The 25,297-nt window shown below is 39.0% G+C and overlaps 1 protein-coding gene across 4 annotated transcripts in view; it reads right to left on the reverse strand.

Moving 5' to 3' along the window:
• The window catches only part of LOC140463166 (solute carrier family 12 member 5-like), a 1,088,806-nt gene that overhangs the window by 80,384 nt on the left and 983,125 nt on the right, over nucleotides 1-25,297 (reverse strand). For all 4 annotated transcript variants that reach the window (XM_072556937.1, XM_072556936.1, XM_072556940.1 and 1 more), the window contains exon 9: nucleotides 10,488-10,655. In XM_072556937.1, coding sequence (XP_072413038.1) covers nucleotides 10,488-10,655 — 168 coding nt within the window. The remainder of the gene's footprint in view (nucleotides 1-10,487; nucleotides 10,656-25,297) is intronic.

Here is a 25,297-nt window from a genome sequence, read left to right on the forward strand (position 1 = left end):
CTCCCTTCCCAGCCCCTTCCCTTCCCTTCCATTGCTCTCATCGACCCTTCCTTCCAGCCACCAACTGGATTCATCCCTCCCTTTGACCAACAATGTTGCACCCTCTACCTGTCTTCACCTATCCCCACCTTACCACCCTGCCCCCACCCCCTTTATCTGCAGCTCCCCTTGCACACACCCCCAGTCCTGAAGAAGAGTTACACCCAAAACATTGACTTCTCCACTTTTGATGCTGCCTGGCTTGCTGGGTTCTTCCAACTTCCTGCTTGTCTATTTTGTATGTAATTTGGCAGGATTTGATTTCTAAATTCAGTTTGGAAATTTTGTATTATGCTGGCTTTTTATACTGCATGGTGTCAAAATGGTTGCTGTGATGACCTGTGGCAGAGTCAAGGGAATTTGTGGGTGTATTAGGAAATGGGGAATTTGAGTCACATTTACTGGCATCACAGTTGAATGGATCAATTATGGACAGCTTGGTTAGGAAGAAACTGTATTAATTTTCTCCTCTCTTCCTAATTTTGCTCTGCAGTTCACTATATCAAGTTGGTGGCAAGGAACGTACTGTCTTGGTGGTGAGTTATGGCTGCAAGTTCCAATGGATCTTGATACTATGATGGAAGGTGTTATCAGGCAACACTTATTTGCCAAAAATCTGCACATTGACCATCTTTATCAAGAGAAAATCTAACCATCATCCCTTGACATTCAATGGTATTACAATCACTAAATCCCAGGTATCAACATCCTGGGATTACCATTGACAGGACACTGAACCAGACTCGTCATATAAGCACAATGATTTCAAAAGCAGGTGAGTAGTTCACCTCCTGAATCACATGGGGACATAGGATTTCGGAGTGGGCCCTTCGAGTCCACTTTGCCATTTAACATGATCATGGCTGATCTTATCCCTAGTCTCAACTCCACTTGCTCCCCACAGCTTGCTAATCCATTTTTCATCAGAAACATATCTACTTCTTTCTTGAATCTGCTGATTGATTCTGCCTCCACTTGACTCTGGGGAGTGAGTTCCACTGTTTCAAAACCTTCTGAGGAAACGTTGTTTCTCCTCATCTCAGTTTTAAATATTCCTGATGAAGGACTCTTGCCCAAAACATCAATTCTCCTGCTCCTTGGATGCTCCCTGACCTGCTGTGCTTTTCAAGCACCACAGTCTTGACTCTGATCTTCAGCATCTGCAGTCCTTACTTTCTCTCAGTTTTTAAGCTATCTCCTTTCACTCTATACCTAAGACCTCTTATTCGAGACTGTCCCACAAGGGGGAGCATCTGTTCAACATCAACTTTATCAATCCTGTTTCGCATTTTATGCACCTCAATCAGATTCTCCCTCATTCTTCTGAACTCCAGCCAGTACAAGTTCAAGCTATTTACCTCTCCTTGTACAACAGCCCTTTCATCCCTGGAATCAACCTGGTGAACCTCCTCTCAATTGCCTCCAGTGCCATCATAGCCTTCCTCAAGTAAGGAAACCAAAACTGGACACAATACTCCAGGTGTGGTCTCACTAACACCTTATATAATTGTAACAACTCTTCCTTACTTTTATGATAAAGACCTTTTGCAATAAATGCCAAGATTCCATTTGCCTCACTTAATATATACTGCATCTGCACAATGACTTTCTGTGATTCATGCACAAAGGTGATAGACTTTGAATCTGCTTCCCATTTAAATAATAACTGGCTCTTTTAATTTTCTAGCCAAAATGGACAATCTCACACTTATTTACACTAAACTCCATCTGCCAGGTTCTGGCCATTTCTCCTAGCCTATCAATACCCATCTGTAAACTCTTTATCTTTTCATCACCGTCTGCATTCCCACTTATTTCAGTATCATGCACAAATTTTGCAACGTTACATTCTGTCCCTGGTTGCAGGTCATTTATAAAGGTTGTAAATAGTTGACATCTGAGAACTGAATCCTGTGGCACTCCACTAGTGACAGTTTACCATCCAGAGACGGGCTTATTTATCCTAACCCTCTGCTCTCTGTCAGTCAGCCAATTCTCCATCCAAGCAAATACTCTACCCTTAACCCCCCCGGGATCAAACTTTCTGTATCAGTCTTTTATGCAGCTCTTTGTCAAATGCCTTCTGAAAGCCTAGATATACCACATCCACCAGATTCCCATTATCCCACTTGCTGGTTACACCCTCAAGGACTCCAGCATATCAAACATGATCTGCCCTTTATGAAACCATGCTGACACTGTGAATTGAGCTTTGTTTTTCAAAATGTTCAATTACCTCCTCCTTTATGATTGACTGTAGCAACTTCCCCATGACAGAGGTAAAGCTAACTGATCTGGTTTCCCACCTTTTGTCTATTTCCTTTTTTGAATAAGGGTGTCACATTAGCATGCTTCCAAACCACTGGTACCTTTCCAGAATTCAGGGAACCTTGGAATATCATATCTAATGCATCCACTGTCTCTGCTGCCACTCCTTTAATACCCTATGGTGCAGGCCATCAGGCCCCAGGAATCTATCAGCCTTTAGTCCTATCAGTTTGCTTAATACTTTCTCTCAAATTATCATAATTTCACCAAGTTCCTCTGTAGAAACTGCAACTTTTTGGTAGAAATGAAAGTTAAGAAGGCTGTTGGCTTTCATTAGCAGGGGGATTAAGTTTATGAGTCATGGGTTTAGCTGCAGCCCTATAGAGCCCTGGTTAGACCATACTTGGAATATTGTGTTCAGTTCTGGTTGCCTTATTATTGGGAGGATGTGAAAGTTTTAGAGAGGGTGCAGAGGAGATTTAGCAGTATTCTGCCTGGACTGGAGGGCATGTCTTATGAAGAAAGGTTAAGGAAACTAGGGCTTTTCTCACTGGAGTGAAAAAGGATGACAGGTGACTAGATCGAGATGTACAAGATGATGAGTGAATAGATCGAGTGAATAGTCAGAGACTGTTTTCCCAGGCAGAAATGGCTATCACAAGTGGACATAATTTTAAGGTGATTGGAGGAAGGTTTAGGGGAGATGTCAAAGTTTGTTTCTTTACACAGAGAGTGGTGGGTGCATGGGGGTTTGGGTGGGGTGGCTAGTAGAGTCAGATACATTAGGGACATTTAAGTGACTCTTGGATAGGCACATGAAGAATGGTAAAATGAAGGGTATGCAGGTTAGTCTGAACTTGGAGTAGGATAAATGGTCGGCACAACATCAAGGGCCAAAGGGCCTGTACTATGCCATATTGTTCTATGTTCTACTATCTTCCACTGTGATAACAGAGACAAAATATTAGTTAATGCCTCTGCTATTTCTGAATTTCCCATTATTACCTCACCATTTTCATCCTCTTAAGGGCCATGCTTTATTTTTACTATTCTCTTCCAATTTATATAGCTTCTGCCTTTATGTTATCCGTGACTTCCTTGTTAAGCATGTTAAGATTTTTCATCTTTTTACAAATCCTCTTCCTCTCAGGAATATGCTTTAATTAAAAGGTATTTAGTATCTCCCTCAGCATTTGCCCCTGCCCTTTAATATTTTTGCCCAGTTCACTCAGACTATCACAAAGACTATCCAGCATCTACAAAGCAAAACTCAGGAGTGTGAAGGCATACTTCCCACTTGTCTGAATGGGGGCAGCTTCAATAACATTTAAGAAGCTTGACACAATCCAGGACAAAGCAGTCTGCTCCATTGGTACCACATACAGAAACATTCACAGTCTGCCTACCACTGACAATCACTAGCAGCAGAGTGTAACAGCTACAATATGCATTCCAGAAAGGCACCAAGACTCCTGAGACAGCAGCTATCATGCCTGTCATGTTGAAGTCTAAGGGGGATACAACATACTGCACCCATATCCATTAGCAAGTGGGTTCTGCAGCATCCCTAAAGTCAGCATAATCTCCTTTGGCACATGTCACATCACTTGCTGTAGACTATAACAACATGAACAACCCTGGAAATTTACCAAACATTTGTACGTTCACAGCAAATGTCACTAAAAATCAATCAGCAATTAACCTGAAAACAGTTCCTTAAATAGAACTAACCAAGAGTAGAGGTGCTGCTTGCTGCGGATGAATGCTTGCTTATATGGGGATTGACATTTTTATCAACGTGTTTTACACAGTTCTGACAGATGCTCACCAGGTGCATGGTGTCATTTGATGCAGTTATGATCAAAAGTGCAAACACGTATGATAAATGCGAAGGAACAGGGTGCTATTGAGTCACATTTTAGGAGGCATATTTATTCCAGTTAAAAGTTACTGCAGAAATGTTTAAAATTAATTATATCAGATTTTTATTTGTTCAGATGTATTTTTTTTCACTTTAGAACTGCTGGCATCAACAACTGCTTGTATTATCAGTAACATGTTTAGTTAAAAATGATTGACACCGAATAAAATAGAAATGTTAGAAATGTTAGTTTGAATAACCAATGTGACTAGTTTCCTACTAGTTACCAGGTCTTGTGATTAAATCAATAATTTACATTTGTTTATACTATAATTATTGTGCTATTCATTCATCAACAATCAATGAAAATCAATGATCTATGAAAAATTTAAAATATTTAGAAGAAGCATCCCATTTTAAATTATATACTAAATGTAGAATGAGATGAAAATGGCTCCATGATCTTTGTCATTCAGGTCTGTAAAAATATACTATAAAGCTGAATGGCATTTCAAGCCTCTTGCCTTTTTTTTAAGTTATTCTTTAAATTTATTCTTTAAATTACAAATCATTTTAAATCCAATGTCCTAAGTTGTGTTGCTAATAGGATTGCTACTGAAGAAACGTTTGCTGAAAATCAATCCGATTTTTCTTCTTGTACAGATACCAATTTAGCAAATGCTTTGCAAAGAGACACTTAGGTCAGAAAATTCCAAACAAAAACCTTTCAGTCAGTATCAGTGTAAGATGCAATAGATGTGAGTTGCAATTTGAGGGATTTTTACATTTGCTAATGTACAGATGGTTAAACAGCTTCATTTTTGATGAAAACTCCACAGACCTGTTATTAGGTAGAAAATTATCTCCTTTTTGAATAACGTTTGAATGGCAAACAAAATATAGGCTGTCCTCGAACTCACTCTGTTGAACCAAGCTTCTTAATCTTTGCTCAAAAAGACTTAGCATTTCTACAGAAAAAAAAACCATGAATGGTTTAAAAAGTAAAGTAGGTTACTTGCCTGACATTTCAATTGTATTGAGTAATGAATAAAGTGAGGCAATTAATGCATATAATAACCATCACTGGAGAGAAAAAGCATGAAGGAAACTAATAGGTTAAAGGCCAGTATGCCCACTGGACCTGATGGATTGTAACCTCGAATATGAAAGGAAGTAACTGCAGAGATATTGAATGCACTGATGATAATCTTTCAAAAATCCTTTGATTCTGGAAAAGCCTAAGGGGACTGCCAATGTAATACCTTATTCAAAAAAAAGGTACACAAAAACAGGTAATATAGGTAATAGCAGAGAATTTAGAGATTCATAACGTGCTTAAGCAAGGTCAACATCGTGTCATGAATGGGAAATCATGCATGACAAATTTATTCGAATTCTTTGTAGACGTAATAAGTAGGACAGATAATGGGAGCCAGTAGATGTAATATATTTGGATTTCCAAAATACAATTGATAATATATTACATAAGGCTACTTAATTAGGCAAGATCCCATGATGTTTATAGTAATATATCGGCATGGATAGAGCATTGGCCAACTAATAGAAGACAGAGATAAGGGGAGCATTTTCATGATCACTATCTGAAACCAATGGAGTGCAACAGCAATCAGTGCTGGGCCCACTATTAATGGCAATATATAGTAATGACTTATATGTTTGAAGTGAATAACTATCACAAGTTTACGGATAATAAAAGAAATGACAAGCAACTGATGAGGATGTTTAAATAATCTACCAAGTGATCTCAACAGTTTTAGTGAGTGGGCAAAAACTTTGTAAATATAATATAATGTGGAAAAATGTAAGGTTATGTCCTTGGGCAGGAAGAATTGAGGAGCTAGCCATTATATAAATGGAGAAAGATGCAGTAAGCTGCAGCATTAGGGGATTTGAAGCACCTTACATAGTAGTATTTCCCTATTACCCACTGAAGCAGCAGCACTAGTCACTGGGCCACCCAAATCTTTACTTTATCATCCTGGCAGTGAAAGGAGCTGGAACAAAGTTCGTTTCTACAAAACTCGGGGATTATTTAGAAATTGGAAGATCTAAAGAATCATTCAGAAGTGATTGGGTTACCTTGTTTTGCATTAGAAATTCCATCAATAGACCAACTTGTCTCCTGGCAGAGCATAAACATCAACGTTTTATAAGGTTATGAATAAAACTCATTGAAACCTGTGATCTTGGATTGTTTATCTGAATGATCAATAAGATGGCAGCTTGCTATTTGAGGCTGTATGAGCCACAATAGCAGCCAGCAAGCAAGAAATGTGTTTCCTTTGTCCCAACATCAAAGATTTTACAAAAACAGAACATGATGGGTAAACTCAGCAGGTCTAGCAGCATCTGTGGAGAGATAAACAGAATTTACCTTACATCAGAACTGTTCAAAGATTTTAATCTCAGTATTAACTACAATTGTGCTGAGGTTTAAACCAATTCTCATTTTAGTGGTAGCAATTATAGATTAGTGTTGTGCTAACCAACTTCACATCTGAAAGAACCTTTAGACCATACAAAAACATTTATTAAAGGATTGCTTGGATCATTGCACATTGATAATGTCAGCTTCTTCAAAAATTGCAAGTAGTTAGAGTAAATGTGCTTTTTAAAAATTTTACTCTGCCGGTTTCTATTCAGTTCTGGAGTACATTCATGCTAAAGGGTATTGATAAGTTTATTTAGGGTAGGGCTCCAAGGTAAACTTCAGCCCCTGACACATTGAAAATAATCTGTTGGGATGGTTTGTCCACCTCCTGAAGAACCTATTGACTTCATTAGAATAGTTACACCACACTGTCATACTGCAGTGAGACCTGGACTTTTCTATTCGTCATACATAAGAATGCCACAAAAATTCAACAACAATGCCTACACTTTATTATCTGGAATCAAAAGGAGGATCACTGAACAAACATTAGTGTCCGTCATGAAGCCAGCTTTACAAACATTCTTGCGAAACTCCTTCAAAATCAAATATAGTGGACTTGATATAGTGTCCAAATGATTGAAAAATGCCCCCAGCAAATCCTGTTCTCTGACCTTTCGAATGGCCAGTGTTCCAGAGTTAGATCAAATAAAACACTGCAAAGGTTCTTCTTAAAGAATAGCAGCATTGTCATTAACGACTATGAGGAGCTTGCTATCAATTGGTCAAATTGTTGGTAACTTGTCTCTCAAGCATCATCATACATTGAATCCAAATATCGTAATAACGAGGCAGAGTGGGGTGAGACAGGGAAAGAAAAGGAAGCAAATTCTGCATTCCAGATCCCACCTTATCCTAGGTGCCTTATGAATTGTGGATTGAGAATCAGCTTGTTAGTTGTTTGATGCCCATGGCAGAATCTCATCAGCCTGAATAAGCATCATTCTAGCTCAAGGGACAGAAGTTAATTAAAATGAGATGAAAATAATGCTACTATCACCCCTTTAAGGTAAAAATCACACAAAAATGAAGTAATATGTGCTGTAAGCAAACTTTACCTGGTTGAATATATTTTTCATGAAGATTGCTCTAACTCTGACCATTGTCTATTAGAATTTAAAGCAAACTGCTCAAGATTTTTATGTGTGAATTCTTCAGTAATTTATTTTCTCATGTGTGACTTTTAAGCATATGTCTAATTATTGATGATAGTTATCATTGCATATGTACAATTATTGATAATAATAGTTACCATGCATTCTTACTTCCTTCAATAAATTCCTTTGTACCCTATTATGTTGAGGAATTATTTATAGGTTTGGAAGTGAGAGTAACCATTCTCATACACCCTGGGCTCATGACTATGACTCATCACATAGCAAGATTTCATTTGAATAACATTAAATCTTTTGCACTATGCCAACTAGTTCCCTCTTCGCAGAAAGCTAGTGTTTCTCTCCTTACTTAGCATCTCTCTGTATATGTACAGCTTCCTCTCTGCTCTTTGTTTCTTCTCACTTACTGGGGTCTGATTGAAAACATTAATGAAGATCTACAGATGTGAATTAACAGTCAGTTATTCTATGCAGCATCTGTGCCTTCATTCTTCCTGCTTTAGTGCATTCTTCATTGTGTTGGCCTGATCAGTCATTGTGTACACACCTAAGGAGTCGGTATGAGGTCTGGATTTCTCAGTAACTTCCACAAGCTCTCCTATCTTCCCAGATCTTTGCAGTCCTCTGATTTTGTGTCCTTGTGAATCTCCAGTTTTCATTGCCTTGCCATTAGGAGCTATGCCTTTGGTGTCTATTCCCCTACACTCTGAAAATCTCTCTCATTTCTTGGCTTCTCTGCCTTTCTCTCTCCTCTCAAACTCACCTTAAAACCTAACTGTTTGACGAGGAGAAAGTGAGGACTGCAGATGCTGGAGATCAGAGTCAAAAAGTGTGGCACTGGAAAAGCACTGCAGGTCAGGCATCATCCGAGGAGCAGGAGAATGACATAAGCCCTACCCAATTTAATTCCTCCTCAGTGTAGTTTGATGTTAAATGTAATTCTCTTTGCTCCTTTTACTATGGTAATTTACTATGTTAAATGTGGTACATAAATAAACGTTGTTACCATTGGGTTGAGGAAATTATGAGAAAAAGTAATATTTATTGTGTCGAAGGAAAGATAGAGACAATGACACCTGTTATTTGCAAGATGATTAGAGAAATAGAACATTGCCCTTTCATACAGCATGGAAACAGACCCTTCGGTCCAACCTGTCCATGCCGACCAGATATCCCAACTCAATCTAGTCCCACCTGCCAGCACCTGGCCCATATCCCTCCAAACCCTTCCTATTAATATACCCATACACATCTTCAGATGTGTACAACAATGACAACAACTTATGTCCACATTGCACCTTCAATAAAATCTGCAAAGGAGTTATTTAGGAACACAACATATCGAACTATGAACCACATAACGTACACTTGGAAAGATGTTAAAATGAAAAACTAGTCACAGAGGTAGTTTTTTTTAGGAGTTCCTTTAAAGAAAAAAGAGAAAGAGAATCCGCTGTGTCTGCATGGGTTTCCTCCAGGTGCACCGGTTTCCTCCCACAGTCCAAAGATGTGCAGGTTAGGTGGATTGGCTATTCTAAATTGCCCGTAGTGTTAGAACATTAGTCAGAGGGAAATGGGTCTGGGTGGGTTACTCTTCGGAGGATCAGTGTGGACTTGTTGGGCCGGGGGACCTGTTTCCACACTGTAGGGAATCTAATCTAATAGTCATAAACACTAACCTTGAAACAATGCTACACATCTCAGCTGTTTTAATATGCCTACTTCAGAAATTACCCTGTGACATAAGCATACTAATTGTTGCAATAATTGCAACTGTCTTATCTTTTAGGAGATGGCACTGCATTTTATATATGTGATTAGATGAAATAAATATTCTGAGATTAGGTTCTATGCTTTATTTAGTTTAGGGCACACTTATGTCGTTTCAAATTAAACTTTAGCAAAATGCAACTCATAAAAATAATTGTTTGAATTATTTGCCATTTTAATTGATGCCCTTCCAATTAGAGATATCATCCAAACCTGTAAAAAAAACTGCTATGGCTCCAATACTGCTCTGCCCAATACTTAGCTCTATATAATTGAAGCAGGACACCTTCACTCCACTAGTCATATCCTGTTGTGATAAAGGTCAATGTATCACTTGCCTTCTGAATTGCTTGCTAAGCTTGCCTGTTGCTTTTCAGTGACTTATGATCCCTTTGATCATTAATTCTTCCCAGTGTCTCACCATACTCTTCACTTCCGTTTCTCTTACCAAAATGGATAACCTCAAATGTATCCATTATACCCAGCATCCCTAAGACAAAGGAAGAGGAGCAGGTCACTTAGCCTCTCTAGCTTGAGCTGGCATCCAATTAGTTCATGACTGACCCGTGATCTAACTCCATATCTCTGGTTTTGTCCCCGATTCCTGAAAACATTACCTTTGGCTAACAGAAATCTCCCAGTCTTAGTTTTAAAATGATAAATATACCTTGCCATTTGCAGAAGAGAATTCCAAAATTCTATGACTCTTGGAAACTTGGAAATGATTCTAACCTTTCTCCTGAAAGGAATGGCTGTATTTTTGAGGCTATGTCCCCTTTTCTCGACTCCCAAATCAGTGGAAAGTTTCTCTCAATCTATCCTGTCAGTTCTCCTTAATGTCTTGACAATTTCAATCAAATCAGCTCTTAACGGGGATAACCCTTACACTGAGCTGCCTGATCCCCCAGCATAAAACAATGTAAAAGGAGTTCCATAGTATTCCATTGACATGTTTCTTATGAATTAAAAAAAGCCTTCCTACCAGTTACTGAAGGGAAGTAGATGCCAACCAGCAGAGTGAAGTAGGACGTCATGTCAGTGAAAACATAAGGTTGATCCAAGCTGACTGCTGACATTGAACTGGTCACAGATGGCAAATTACTATGCTCCACAATCACTCCTTTGGCCAGGTAATTCGCCCACAGGTTTTCTATTACATAGAAAGAGACAACACAGTATTGTTAGCTAAATTGTTTACAGGTATAGCACTACTGTCAAAATTATCATGTTCATAGCCTTGAAGCCACACATCACTAGCAAACATTTTACCCAACTGTCTCTCACAGTTCTGATTTGTATGGTCTGATATGATACAGCTTATGTTCACCTTCATTAGCATTGCTAAAGTCTCTCATTGACTTACCAACTTAAGGAGCATTGAGCTTACTAGAAGCAGCTGAGAGTTGGGACAAAAGTCTTAGACCCCACTATGCCTGCATTCTAGAAGTGAAAGACTAAATTAGAAATTGCACTCTCTACCCGGGAGACTCCTCTGTTTGGGAATCAGAATACAGGTTTGTAATCTGGCTAAATAAAAAATGCAATTTCAGTAGAACTTTTTAAAATGGATCTGCTGAAACCACAGTGATTTTGACCATTGAAGAGTGTGGTACTTATTGAGGAAAAGTGCTAACATCACCAGACAATGACTTTTACCCCGTGGGTTGACAGAGACTTACAAATAGATAACTGTGCAAATGTATGATTTGTGATTGCATTGCTGATTGTTTCAGCCTCAACAGGTTTTGACATTTAACATTAAACCAAAGTTAGCTGACTGATTATTTTCCATAAATGCCCTTCAGGGAAGGACATCTGTTGTCCTTACTTGGTGTGGCTTATATGTGACTCTGGGCTCGCAGTTAACTCTTATCTGCTCTTTGAAATGACCTCAGCAAGACACTCAGTTCAAGGGCAATAAAGGATAGACAATAAATGTTGGCTCAATCAGTAGCAGCCACATCCTATGAGAAGACATGACAAAAAGGAGCAGCATTATAGAGTCATAGAGTCATAGAGATGTACAGCATGGAAACAGACCCTTCGGTCCAATCCGTCCATGTCGTTACTTCAGATCTTCAGCTTTTAGAACAGTTATCTGTAAGTTGATTGAGAGACGCGCCATTTATGTAATGAACAGGAATATCATATCAAAAATATTTTCCTCAGGATTCTATAATACCTTGGCCTGATCTCCCAACCCAAGAAAGAATACAATATATACAATGGAGAGCATGAGAGAGGGTAATCACACAAATATTTTAAACCAACATTTTACTCAAATGTTGATTGCCTTTCTTCTTGGAATGTGGCTGCAGGAAAGGTTACATATCCTGAATTAAAGCTGGTACTTAATCTTATTGTTGAACTAGAATCTAGAGATTAAATTTGGTAAATCAATACGGAGATATTTAAACAAAAGAAAGTTAACAAAGCGAGCATTTGGATTGGTATTATTAAACTGGAGAGAGTTCAGAAGAGATTTTCCAGGATGTTGCCAGCATGGAAGTTTTAAGCTATCAAGAAAGGCTGGATAGGCTGGGATTTTTTTCACTGGAGAGTAGGAGGATGAGAGAAGACCTGATAGAAATTCATTAAATTACGAGACGTATAGAGTTAATAATTGTTGTCTTTTCCCTAGGATGGAGGATTTCAAGACTAAGGGGCACATTTTTTAAAGTGAGAAGGGGGGAGATTTAAAAAAAGAAATGGGAGACAATTTTTTTATTTACACAGTGTTTAGTTCGTGTGTGGAATGAACTTTCTGAGGAAGTGATGGATATGAGTACAATTACAACGTTTAAAAGGTATTGGAATGGGTACATGGTGGCACAGTGGTTAGCAATGTTGCTTCACAGTGCAAGAGACCCGGGTTCAATTCCCGCCTCAGGCAACTCTCTGTGTGGAGTTTGCATATTCTCCCCGTGTCTGTGTGGGTTTCCTCTGGGTGCTCTGGTTTTCTCCCACAATCCAAAAATGTGCAGGTTAGGTGAATTGGCCATGCTAAATTGGCTGTAGTGTTAGATGAAGGGGTAAATGTAGGGGAATGGGTCTGGGTGGATTGGTCTTCGGCGGGTCGGTGTGGACTTGTATGAAGTAAGTAAATGGGAAAGGTTTGGAGCGATATAGGCCAGAAGCAGGCAGGTAGGACTGCTTTAGATTGATATTATGTTTGACATGAACTGGTTGGACCCAAGGGTCTGTTTCCATGTCGTATGACTCTATTGGTCCTATAGAAAATAAGACTGGGCAACTAGAATTGGAAAGGAAGTAATTAGCAGATGAATTCAACAAGTGTTTTGCATTGATCTTCACTGTAAATGCTCTAAGCAACACCCCAGAAATAGCTATAAATTAGGAAATGGGGGGAACTCATGAAATTCGCAATCACCAGAAAAGTAATGCTGCACAAGTTGTTGGAGATGCAAGAAATCAAGACTCTAAGTCATGAACGGAAGTGGTTATTAAGATTGCTGATTAATTAGTTTAACTTTCCAAAGTTTTCTGGGCTCACAGAAGTTTCCATTAGATTAGAAGATAGTGAATGTAATGCTTTTTTGAATAAAGGGAGACAGAAGGCAGGAAATGAGCTAACTAGTTGAACATTAGTCATAGGGACAATGGTAGATGATGTTTTTAAAGACATTGCAGCAGGGGTCTTAGAGAAATTCAAGAAAATCAAAGCAGAGTCGCCATAGTTTTATGAAAAGGAAATCATGTTTAACAAATTTATTGGAAACCTTTTGAGGATAAAGGAAAACTGGTAAATGTACTGTACGTAGATTTCAAAAAGGCAGTTAGTAAGGTGCCACATCAAAGATTATTATGGACAATAAAACTTCATGTTATTGGAAGTAACATTTTGGCATGAATGGAAGAATTTTCAAGCTAACAACAAACAAAGAGTAGTTATAAATTGGTAATTTTCTGGTTAGCAAGGAAGCTGTAACAAGTGGTGTGCTGTAATGATCAGTGTTGGGACCTCAACTTTATTCAATTGAGATAAAGAACTAAAATGAAGATAGATTAGATTACTTACAGAGTGGAAACAGGCCCTTCGGCCCAACAAGTCCACACCGCCCCGCCGAAGCGCAACCCACCCATACCCCTACATTTACCCCTTACCTAACACTACGGGCAATTCAGCATGACCAATTCACCTAACCTGCTAACCTACACATCTTTGGAGTGTGGGAGGAAACCGGAGCACCCGGAGGAAACCCACGCAGACACGGGGAGAATGTGCAAACTCCACACAGACAGTCACCTGAGGTGGGAATTGAACCCAGGTCTCTGGCGCTGTGAGGCAGCAGTGCTAACCACTGTGCCACCGTGCCACCCTAAGGCACAGGGATAGGTCTGAACATAAGCTGTAGAGAGGACATAAAGAGGACATAGTGACATAGATGGTTAAGTTAGTAGGAAAATATCTGGTAAATGGAGTATTTTGTGGAAAAGTGTGAAATTGTCCACTTTGTTAAGTAGAATAAAAAAGAGGAGAATTATTTAAATAGTGTGAATTTGCAAAGCTCTGGGGTGCTGAAGTATCTGGGGATGTTTATGCATAAATCACAAAAGATTCCTTTACAGGTATAGTAATTAGGAAAGCGAATAAAGTATTATAATTTATTGTGAGTGTGATCGAATATAAAACGCTATGCTTCACTGAAAGAGGTTATTGGTGAGACTATATCTGGAGTGTTGTACTGTATTGATCACCTACTTTAAGTAAAGATTTAAATGTATCGGAAGCAGTTTAAAGGAGTTTCACAAGATTAATACCTGGAATGGATGGGTTGCCTACATGACGGGCTCATACTCGAAACCTTGACTCTCCTGCTCCTTGGATGCTGCCTGAATGGCTGTGCTTTTCCCGCACCAGACTTTTCAACTCATATCTAATAAGGACAGGGTGGACTAGATTGTATCTGCTCAAAGTTAGAAGATTTAGAGATAACTGGATCCTGAAAGGTTGTGACTAGGTGGATGTGGATAGGAGGTTTCCTCTTTTGGGGGAATCCAGAATGAGGTATCACTATTCGAACTAAAAAAAGAATTACCCATTTAAGGCAGAAACAAGGAGAAATCAGGAAGGTGGTGAAAGGATACTGGGGTGCTAGGTATGGTGACAATGTAATCAGTTCAGCCACAATCTTATTGAATAGCAAAGCGTGTTCAAAGGGCAGAGTTTCCTAATCCTGCTTCTACTTCATATCATGGAATCGTAGAATCCCTACAATATGGAAGCAGGCCATTCAGCCCATTGGGTTCACACTGACCCTCCAAAAAAAATCCCACCCAGACCCGGCCTGTCTTATCCCATAACATTGCATTTTCCATTAGCTAATCCATCAACCTTGCATCTCTCTAGACACTATGGGCAATTTAGCATGGTCAATCTACCTTAACCTGCACATCTTTGTACTGTGGGAGGAAACTGACCCAGAGAATCCAATGCAAACACAGGGAAAATGTGCAAATTTCACACAGACAGTCACCTGAGGGTAGAATCAAAGCTAGGTCACTGGCACTGTGAGGTAGCAGTGCTAACTATTAAGTCACCATGCCATGCTATGACTGCAGACATTTTGCTGATGGCACACCCATGATAGTGTTATTGTGCTATAATAACTCTGACCAGCAAAGAACATTCTTTATTGTTGAACACCAAAATATAGCCAATCCTCATGACATCCATATGCTAATCTCAGCCTGGGACAGACAGTTCTGCTGATCCATTCCTGGGTCTGCTTTTATTTGTAATCAACCCATTCAGAGATGTTATCACACACCTCTGGAGTATTGGGTCCTCTAATCCACAGGTAGGGACACTATACACTGCACCACAAGAACCCAGGGATCTGCCGTTCAAAGATCTTATGAGACACCTCTGGTACAGGTGGGACTTGAACCCAGGCCTCCAGGTTTAAAGGTAGACACTGTCACTGTGCCACAGGAATCAATTTCGTAATGGGCTCAGGTGATGAGTTCTAGGTGGGCAGGCCATTCTCCTGTTACCAAAGGATCCCATACTCAACGAGCTCCATAAGGAGATTAATTAATGATTCCCTATGGGTCTAGAAGGACTATCACAAGTGAAAAGTCCAAAGCCTGGACTTAATGATAACAAAAACACATTTCAAATGAAAGCATGTGTGATACAAAGGGAAATTTGGGGATTGTGGTTTGACACCATCTCATTGAGTTTCTTCTTACTGATGACAAAATATTTGGGACAGGGTGGCAGTAAAGTGAAACCAGCAAATAGAACAGATAGTAGTAGCTATGTTGGTCCCATTGTTACAGCTGTACTGATCTAGGTTAGACTATTGGAGTTGTAGCATTAGGTTTTTGTGGTGCTAAAGAGCTAAGAATTTGCACATTTCTTAACCTTGTAGCAGTTTTACTGACATGGCTGATGAGGTTAAATTTATAATCAACAGTGAACCAAACATATTGATGGTGTCAAACATACTAGTGGTTGCTATTCAAAATCAGAGAAAGTATATTCTCGTTCATAAGCTGCTCGGTCTACAGATGAAATGCTGTTAGTGCCCATTACCTTTCCTGTACCCTGTGTGTTGGAGATGACTTCAGGAGAAAGCCAGCAAGAATAATTCAATCTGCATTTTTGTATTAAGACACTTGCAAACAATTTAGCTTCATCTCTTATACTTACACCCCTATTCTTGACCAACACAAGCTTATAATTTGTGAAAGTCAACATATGCAGATACGCACTTCATCCTGAATTAATATCCTCACGTTGCTGAAGATTTAATTGCACAGTCAAATGAATGTAACAAAAACAAAGATTAAATATACCACATCTAACATACTGGGTATTTGCCAGAGAAAACAAATTTTAAAATACACTGCAAGAATTTATTATTTTTTTCTGCAAATTCTAGCTTAGAAGAAACACAACAAATGACATTTAAAATGGTAGCAGCAGCAAAGTGTTGGTCTTAGAAGATAAATGATGACATATTTTGCCTTGAATGTCATGACAATTTCAGTTTAAATAGTTTACGGTGAATAGATAGTAGATTATGGTTGTGCCCACTGGTACTTAAATCAGGTCTCAGATTAACTAATTTGTGGCTCTAATTAGTAATTACTATGTAATTTAAGATACTTGTTCCTGTCATTTAAACTTGGTTAATTTTCCATTTGTTTTCAAACTGAATGCATGTAACAATGAGTATGGTTAGGGCGCAATTGTTAAAAGCTAGGGCCTCTCAAGTCTCAGTCATGTGAATGTTTACATCAGGGTCAAGCTGCCCAAAGCTGATTCCTAGATTTGGATTTTCCTTCTGCGGTCAAGAGAAAGATATTGGGACAAACTTTCAGGCCAGAATTTCACTCTACGTTGCCACATGTGATTTTTCAGTACAAGATCAATAAATGGCCAGAGGACACGCCTGACAAATGACCAATAACATACTGGCAGCCTCACTATCTGATGTGACAACTGATGATGTGTGCAACAGGGAGAGGAGTGTCTCCATCTGGTGGCAACCTCGAGGACTTTAAAGATGTAAAACTCGACAGAAGTCACGGGGTTTCTATGGCTGTAACATCAGCCATCCTTGTATGGTGGCTGTGCAGGGACCTTTGAAGAAATCGCTGGAGCCCTGCCTTAGCTCCTAATGTAAAGCCAGGTGAAACCTCTCTCACTTCATTTTTTAATTCCTCCAGGAGACCTGTCTTAACTGGACCTTCTCAAAAATGGCTCAGTGTGGAACCTTTGGGACAAACTGGAACATCATTTGGGAATGAGGAAGTCTGGGAGCAAATGCTTTGGTTCTGTCTCTACCCAGCTCTGCTCTCTCTGATCTCAAGCCCCTTCCTTGCACTATTCCCTATTCGTCATTTCTGCTGATGGGAATAGCTGACGTTCACTAATATTAACCAAATGACCCAATCTTCACCTGGATTTAGAACCATTTGGGAAGAAATTGTTTGATTGCTGCAGTCAGTATTGCCCCCAGCTGTTCTATAATTTTGACCTGGCAACAAGAAGGATTGGCAATATAATTCCAAGTCAGGATGGTGAGTGACTTGCATGGAACTTTCCAGGTAGTGGTGTGCCCATATATCCATTATCCTTGTTCTTCTTGATGCTCTTGGTTGTCGGATTGGAAGTAGTGGCCTAAGGTGTGCCAGTGAATTTCTGCAGAGCAGTCTTGGAGCTGAGATGACTGACTGCCAACAAATGCACCATCTTCCTTTGTGGTAAGTATTACTGTAACCAGTGGAGAGTTTACTTTCTGATTTTTATTGACTCTCATTTTGCTAGGTTCCTTGATGTCACATTTAGTCATATTCAGCATTAATATAGAGGGTAGTCACTCCCACCTCACCTCTGGAATTAAGCTCTTTTGTGCATGTTCGAATGAAGGCTGAAATGAAGTCTGCAGTTGAGCAACCCTGGTGGAACTCAGACTGAGCGCCAGTGAGCAGGCTTTTCCTGAGCAAGTGCTGTTTGATAGCACTGTTGATGACATCTTCCATCACTTTACTGATGATCCAGAGTAGACTGATGAGGCAATAAATGTCAGGGTTGGATTTGACCTGCTTTTTGTGAACAGGATGTACCTAGGCAATTTTCTCACATTTTCAGAAAGAAGCTGGCATTGTTGCTGTATTGGAATAGCCTGGCTATGGGTGTGGCAAGTTTGGTGCACAAATCTTCAATACTACTGCTGGAATGTTGTCAGAGCCCATAGTCTTTGCAGTATCCAGTTTCCTGATATCACGTGGAGTGAATTGAACTGGTTAAAAACCGACATCTGTGATGCTGGGAATCACTGGATTCAGCACTTCTCACTGACGATTGCTGCAAATGCTTCAGCCTTATCTTTTGCTCTGATGTGCTGAGCTTCCTATCACTAAAGATGGTCATATTTTTAGAGCTAGATTAGAGTGGTGCTGGAAAAGCACAGCAGGTCAGGCAGCATCTGAGGAGCAGGAATTCTTGATGAAGGGCTTTTACCCAAAATGATGATTTTCCTGCTCCTCAGATGCTGCCTGACCTACTGTGCTTTTCCAGCACCCCTCTAATCTAGACGCTGATCTCCAGCATCTGCAGTCCTCACTTTCGCCTCTATTTTTAGAGCTGCCTCCTGCAGAGAGTTGTTTAATTGTCCAAATGACTATTGATCCTATGGAATGATTCTGGGGAATTAATAATGGAAAAAAGGAGATGGTAGATGCATTGAATGGATAGTTTGTATTCCACTTCACTATAGAATTTACGAGTAACATCCCAGAAATAGTTAAATCACAAAATCAATGAGAGTGGAGATCTGAAGAAAAATACAATCACTGGGAGAGTAGTATCTGACTATACCTCAGGTCCTGGTGAACTTCATCCTAGGGTCTTCAAGGAAATGGCTAGTGAGGTAATTGTAGCATTGGTTTTAATTTTCCAAAACTCTGTGGCAACCACTTTTGAACATAAGATAGAAAATTCATTCAACAAGGGAGACAGAAAGTAGGAAACTGTATGCCAGTTAGCTCAACAGCTTTCATAGGGAAAATGTTAGGAGCTATTATTAATAATGTCATAGCAGGGTACGCAAGATAAAAAAATCAAGGCAGAGTCAACATGGTTTTATGATTAACCATTTTCTTAGAGTTCTTTGAAAAATAAACATACATTGTGATGAGAAGGTCACTGACGAATGTACTCTACTTACATTTCCAGAAGATATTTGAGAAGAATTCACATCAAAGTTTATTGAAGGGAATAAATGCTCATCCTGTAGGGGATAACATATTGATATGGATGGAGGATTGACTAGCTCACAGAACACATTCGTAGCAAGTGATGTGCCACAGTGATCAATGCTAGGACCTCAGCTTTCTACAATTATTATAAATGATTTGGTTGAAGAGACTACATATTCAATCACTAAATTTGCTGATTTCACAAAGTTGGGTAGGAAAGTAATGTGTGAATAGGACATAAGGAGGCTATAAATGGATATAGGCGAAAGTGAGTACTGCAGATACTGGAAATTAGGAAAGCTGATGAAGGGCTTTTGCCCAAGATATCGATTTTCCTGCTCCTTGATTGCTGCCTGACCTGCTGTGCTTTTCCAGCACCACATTCTCGACTCCAAAGACATATAGGCAGGTTAAATGAGTGGGCAAAGATCAAATGGGATACAATGTGGGAAAATATGAAATTATTCATATTTTCAATTATTCAATCAAGCGATCAAGAGATTGCAGAACTCTGAGATAGAGGGATCTATGTACTCTGGCATATGATTCACCAAAGTTTAATGTGCAGGTACAGCTAGCAATTAGATAAGCAAATATTCTTCAGTGCAAAAAGAACTGAATACAGAAGTAGAGAGTGTATGCTCGGTTATTCAGGGCACTGGTAAGACCAAATATGGAGTACTGAGTACAGTATTGAATAAATGAATGATTTTTGAATGAATAAATGTATGGTTATTGTCATGCATATTTTATAGTGAAAAATACAGTAAAACAGAGTGAAAAGCTTTTATTGTCGCCATGAATCCAGTGCCATTTTTTAATAGTTTAAGAATAGTTAAAAAAAAGATATAACTTAAAAAGCATCCAGTCCTAGACCCAGCTCACATCAAAATTGCAGTTCCTCAGGCACCAGCTTTCAGCAGAAGGCTACAAATGCACTGAAAGCAGTTCAGAGAAAGTATACTAGACAAGTATTTGGAATGGGTGAGTTGACATATGAGGAAAGACTGTACAGGTTTGCATTGCTTCAGCTGGAGTTTTGGAGAACAAGAGCAGACTTTATTAAAACACATAATATCTTTAGACCCACATTTCTCTCTTTCAAATTGAACATGTAATCCTATCATGTTGTAATCACGTTCATCGAGGGACCCCTTTACCATGATGTTATTGATTTAATCCTGTCTCATTGCACATTACTAGGTCAGGCATAACCTGCTCCTTGGTTGGCTCTCGAATGTACTGTTCAGAGGAATTGTCCTGAAAATATCTATGAACTAATTTCCCAAGCTAACTTTACAAATAATATTCTGGGTCCAAGCTCTCCAATTGCCTGATACACTTTGAAGTCATTCCTTGAAGATCGCACTCACATTTTACTTCAAAACGCATTCCTGTTCCTTTGTACTACACTATGATAAATGAGAAAAAAAGACTTTTCAGCTCAAGGGCTTAAAAATGGTCTTTTATAATTTCACGTCATTTCCCAGCTGGCAATGGCTTGATCTCGAAAACTATGTATTTGGTGACAAGCCAGTAAATGTGCTGCAGACGTATTCAATTTTTGATTAAAATAATTTAAAATTCCACAGAGCTGGTAGCATACATAATAGCTGCAAGACAACCTTCATCGATCATATCTGACTATGGCAAAGGACTTGGCATTTTCATGAATTTCACAGCCTGACTATCCAGCTGGTTGAATATCTGCTCTCATTAACAAATGATACCACAGTAGGGGAAATCATAAGAAGTTGCAATGCCTTTCTTAAGCATTTTGTTTGGTGCTACATGAGATTGTTTGATCATGAGGTTAACTTTGCTGCCATAACTAGGACTGAGTGTAGACAAGTCAGAGAAAAACTACAACTTTCACTTAATCAAATTCAAATGCCTAGTGTTCTACAGAAGAGTCGCTGGATCCAAAATGTTAACTTTGATTTCTCTCCACAGATGCTGCCAGGCCTGGTAAGCTTTTCCAATGATTTCTGTTTTTTTCAAATGCTTTGTTCAGGATTTAACACACTTTTGGCATCAGCTTTTCCTGGAATTTATACACAAGGTGTAGCAAAACAGAGTCGAAGAGTGTGGTGCTGGAAAAGCACAGCCAGTCAGGCAGCATCTGAGATGGAGGGGAATCAACGCTTCAAGCATAAGCTCTTCCTCATGGTGAGCTTATGCTCGAAACATCAATTCTCCTGCTCCTCGGATGCTGCCTGACCGGCTGTGATTTTCTAGCACCGCACTCTTCGACTCTGATCTCCAGCATCTGCAGTCCTCACTTTCTCCCTGTAGTAAAACAGAGACTGAACTCTGACTGATGATGAGCAGGGATGAAAGACTGATTTCCTGAATTCTGAATTAAATCATTTTGGGCTGGTTTGAAATACCCAAACATTTGCCCTTACTCTTATGTTCAGGTTTACCTTCAACTGTCTCAAAAGCAGTGAGGGATCAATGGAGAAACTTGGATTTGTATCAGGAACAACTGCATCAAACAGCAGGGCAGGATGTGGTCCAGTATGTCTGATTCCTGGTCATCTAAAAGGGATTATCTGTTTGCTTTCCTTGCCATCTGGTGATACCATCTGCTATGAGAAGGCAAAAAATCTAAACCAAGCGTTGATAGATCATCCCTAATCACACAACTGGGTCAAATTCAAACTGGAGAATTAAAGAGCTTGTAAACACCTCTGTCAAGTTTTGCTTTCCGAGTTAGATCTTATTTTTGCCAATGATATCAGAAAGTCTGAATAGTTTTAAAAGCCCACCTATCATTAAGTTATTTGGGGATGATTTTTCCTATCCATAACATAAAATTAACCCTGTTGAGTTGCAGCAGAATATTGTATGTTTGATCAGTTGCTCTCATTCTGTTTATCTCATTCATCAATACTAAACTAAAAAATGTATACTGATGAAGAAGAGGGCATGACGGGGTCAGTTCGTTCAGTTGGCTGGATGGCTGATTTGTAATGGACAGAAATGCCAATAATGTGGGTTTAATTCCTGCACTGGCTGAGGTTACTGTGAAGGAATTTCCTTCTTGACATTTCTCCTCATGTGAGGCATGGTGAATTCTCAGTTAAAAACTATCAACAGTCATGCTTCTAATGACAGAGCAGCCCAATGGTCTGGAAGGACTATGATTGTTGCACGTTTGACCAGAGAAAGTACCTCAATTTGAAACTTCCTCATCTATTTAAATATTCAGTCTTTGTTTGCTCATCAATGTCAAGTAAGTTGATATTGAAGAATGGTCTAACAAAAAGTGTGCTCTAATATAACAGTGGAGGAAATAATGAAAATTGATCTCCTTACTTTATTCCAATAACTATATTGAAACTAAACAACTTTGACTTGAACTCCACTGTGCACAGTAGTAGTGGAGGCATTAAACTCAATTTATATTTGACAAATTAGCACCCGAGAAAAGATTTAATGCCCACACATTAATTATCTGGATGGCAACACTCAAAAAAAACTTGTTTAATTTCAACATCAAAAGAAAACCATCTACTGTACTTACATACTTTTTTAAAGTCCCAAGCCAACTAACCTTATAACCTCTCAAGTAAAATTACAGACTGTTCCTTTTTATCATTGAATAGAGCTTCCTGCAAGTATGTTTTAAGTTTGCCAACACTGATTTCACAAGAAACATTCAAAACCAGCAGAGAAGGTGACCTCCAACCATCTAACTGGGCTGTATTCCAAACCAGATGTGCCAACAGAAGTACCTGCAAGAACAAATAAAGACCAACCAATCTGTGGAGTTGGTATCGCTCTGGCACAGTGTAACTTCTGCACAGTATCAACTACTCCAGCAGCCCCACCACTCCATCTTGCAGCCATATAATCTCCAGCAGGAGGCAAAAGCAGAGAGAAAATGCAATATGATGGACGTGAAGGACATTGCGGCTAGCCCAGTGCATCAATCAAAGTGCTTTACATGTCAAGCTTCACATTTCACCTGATATAAATATAGCATTCTAACAAGAAATCTACGTTTATGCATTCGGGTCAACACTCTTTTGAATCTATAGATTAGTGTTGGTGAATGAGTTAAACTGAATGAGAGCAATTTTACTACCAACCACCTTCTTATTTTGAAAATGAATGTATATTTTTATACTTGACATAATCAATGCAGTAGAGTCGGATTAGTTGCAGATGAAACTTGACTCTTTATCTAATATAATGTCTCCTGCCTGTAGGTAAAGCATGCCAAGTTAAATAGGACCTTGCTTTGATTATTTTTGCAGCAGCTGTGAAACTCTCTTTATTAAGTTATTTCCATACAAATTGAACCAACCATAACAATCACAGTCAGACTACATTGATTCACATACAGTGATGTTCTTCTTATTGACCCGCACAGTGACCCACTCTAATCAATGTTATCCTCTCAAAAGTAAACAGGTAACATTGCAAGATAACCTTGTTATCACTTCCACATCTGCAATATGACCCTTTTTCACACCTGAAGCAGTCAGGTGTGCGACGCTAAGGAAGCTGATTTTATTTTCAGTTCAGAATTGGTTTTGTACATCAGAGATTTAAGTGAGACTGGGTTAACTGGAGGGATAGTAGAGGGCAGGGAAGCAGGAGAAAGGCAGGAGGGTGATAACAAACATCCAGAATGATGCTCCAGGCATTATGAACCTGAGACAGGCTTGATGAATGAGCATTGATGTCGCTCTGGAATAGTGCAATTTCTGCACAGTATCAAAAACTCCAGGAACCCCAGCACTCCAACTTAGAGCCATATCATTTTGATCTGCCCTTTTTATTCAGTTTATCTGTAGAACTCTATGCAGCGAGTGGGACAAATTGGCGATGAGATCAGATTGAGCATCATTAGACTATGCACTTTGGATTGATTTGTGTTGAAGTACATCTCTGGAGTAGTTGTTTGGCACAGTGTTGAATCTCAGATGCAAACAATACTTTCTACCTAAGATGGTGCCATGTGGGTCGCGATTGTAAATTTTTCACTGTACACCTGTACTTGAGTATGCATGACAATAAAAACTAATTCTGTTTCTAATTTTAATCCCTTCCAAAACATTATTTTTCTAATCATTTGTAAAGTCATGGCCCTTAAATCACAAAATAACCATATTGATTTTTATTGTGTATAGACCAACAATAATCCAATCTTTCAAAATCTCAGTCTGATCTACTAAACTTGAAAAAGCAGAAAAATAAGCATGTGAAGCAATATGGTGTTATTCAAGGAAAGAGAGATTTAAATAATCAGATAGTCGCACACTGAAGATTCATTTGTTTGAATGTGCAAGGACTTGACTCACAAAATTGGTCTTTAAAGTTCAAGGCACTTTTCCTTTATTGGAGTCATTAAGCCTCAACTTGCACTGTGCACAGCTTTGGTGAAGACTTTTCTGAATGCACTGAAAGCAAACACTTAGTGAAGATGAATGACTTTTATGGACACAGTTCAGGCATGTACTATGGTAATGTTACTTATTAAGATGATGACTCAATGTAAGTTATGGCAACTGTACCATTTACAGTAGAGGTTTGCAATAACAGTTTATTTATCTAAATGGCTGGTTTACAGTGTCTGCAGTCTCTCAACAAGTCTATTCTTTATTTATTTCCACTTCATTGAATATAAGATTTCTTGCAGTGATTTTTCCCCAGTTTCTTGGTGAAATATTCACAACATAGCTAAAATTAATTAATTAATTAATTTCATTTATATTTTGTGGGATTTTGCTCTTCAGAAAAATTCAAAATAGCATACTTTGAGGACATGAATAATAAAGTTCTGCTATCTGGAGTTCTGTTTGGTGGACTATATTCTGTTGAGAAAAAAAGAGCACGCTGATTTCTTTGGAGGCAAATAACAGACAGTGGATATTACTAGCCTGACTCCCCAGATGGAAAACTGGCTGGCTTGGATTACATGTTCTAGTGAGTTCATACTAACAATATTTAAGGTTCTGAAAAGTCTAACAGACATTGTGTTATCAGAAATACGAATATATCAGATCATCTACATGTCAACCAACACTGTTAAGCACCCCTGTC

The sequence above is a fragment of the Chiloscyllium punctatum genome, chromosome 37 (genome assembly GCF_047496795.1).
Source record: "Chiloscyllium punctatum isolate Juve2018m chromosome 37, sChiPun1.3, whole genome shotgun sequence".
In the NCBI taxonomy this organism is placed as follows: Eukaryota; Metazoa; Chordata; class Chondrichthyes; order Orectolobiformes; family Hemiscylliidae; genus Chiloscyllium; species Chiloscyllium punctatum.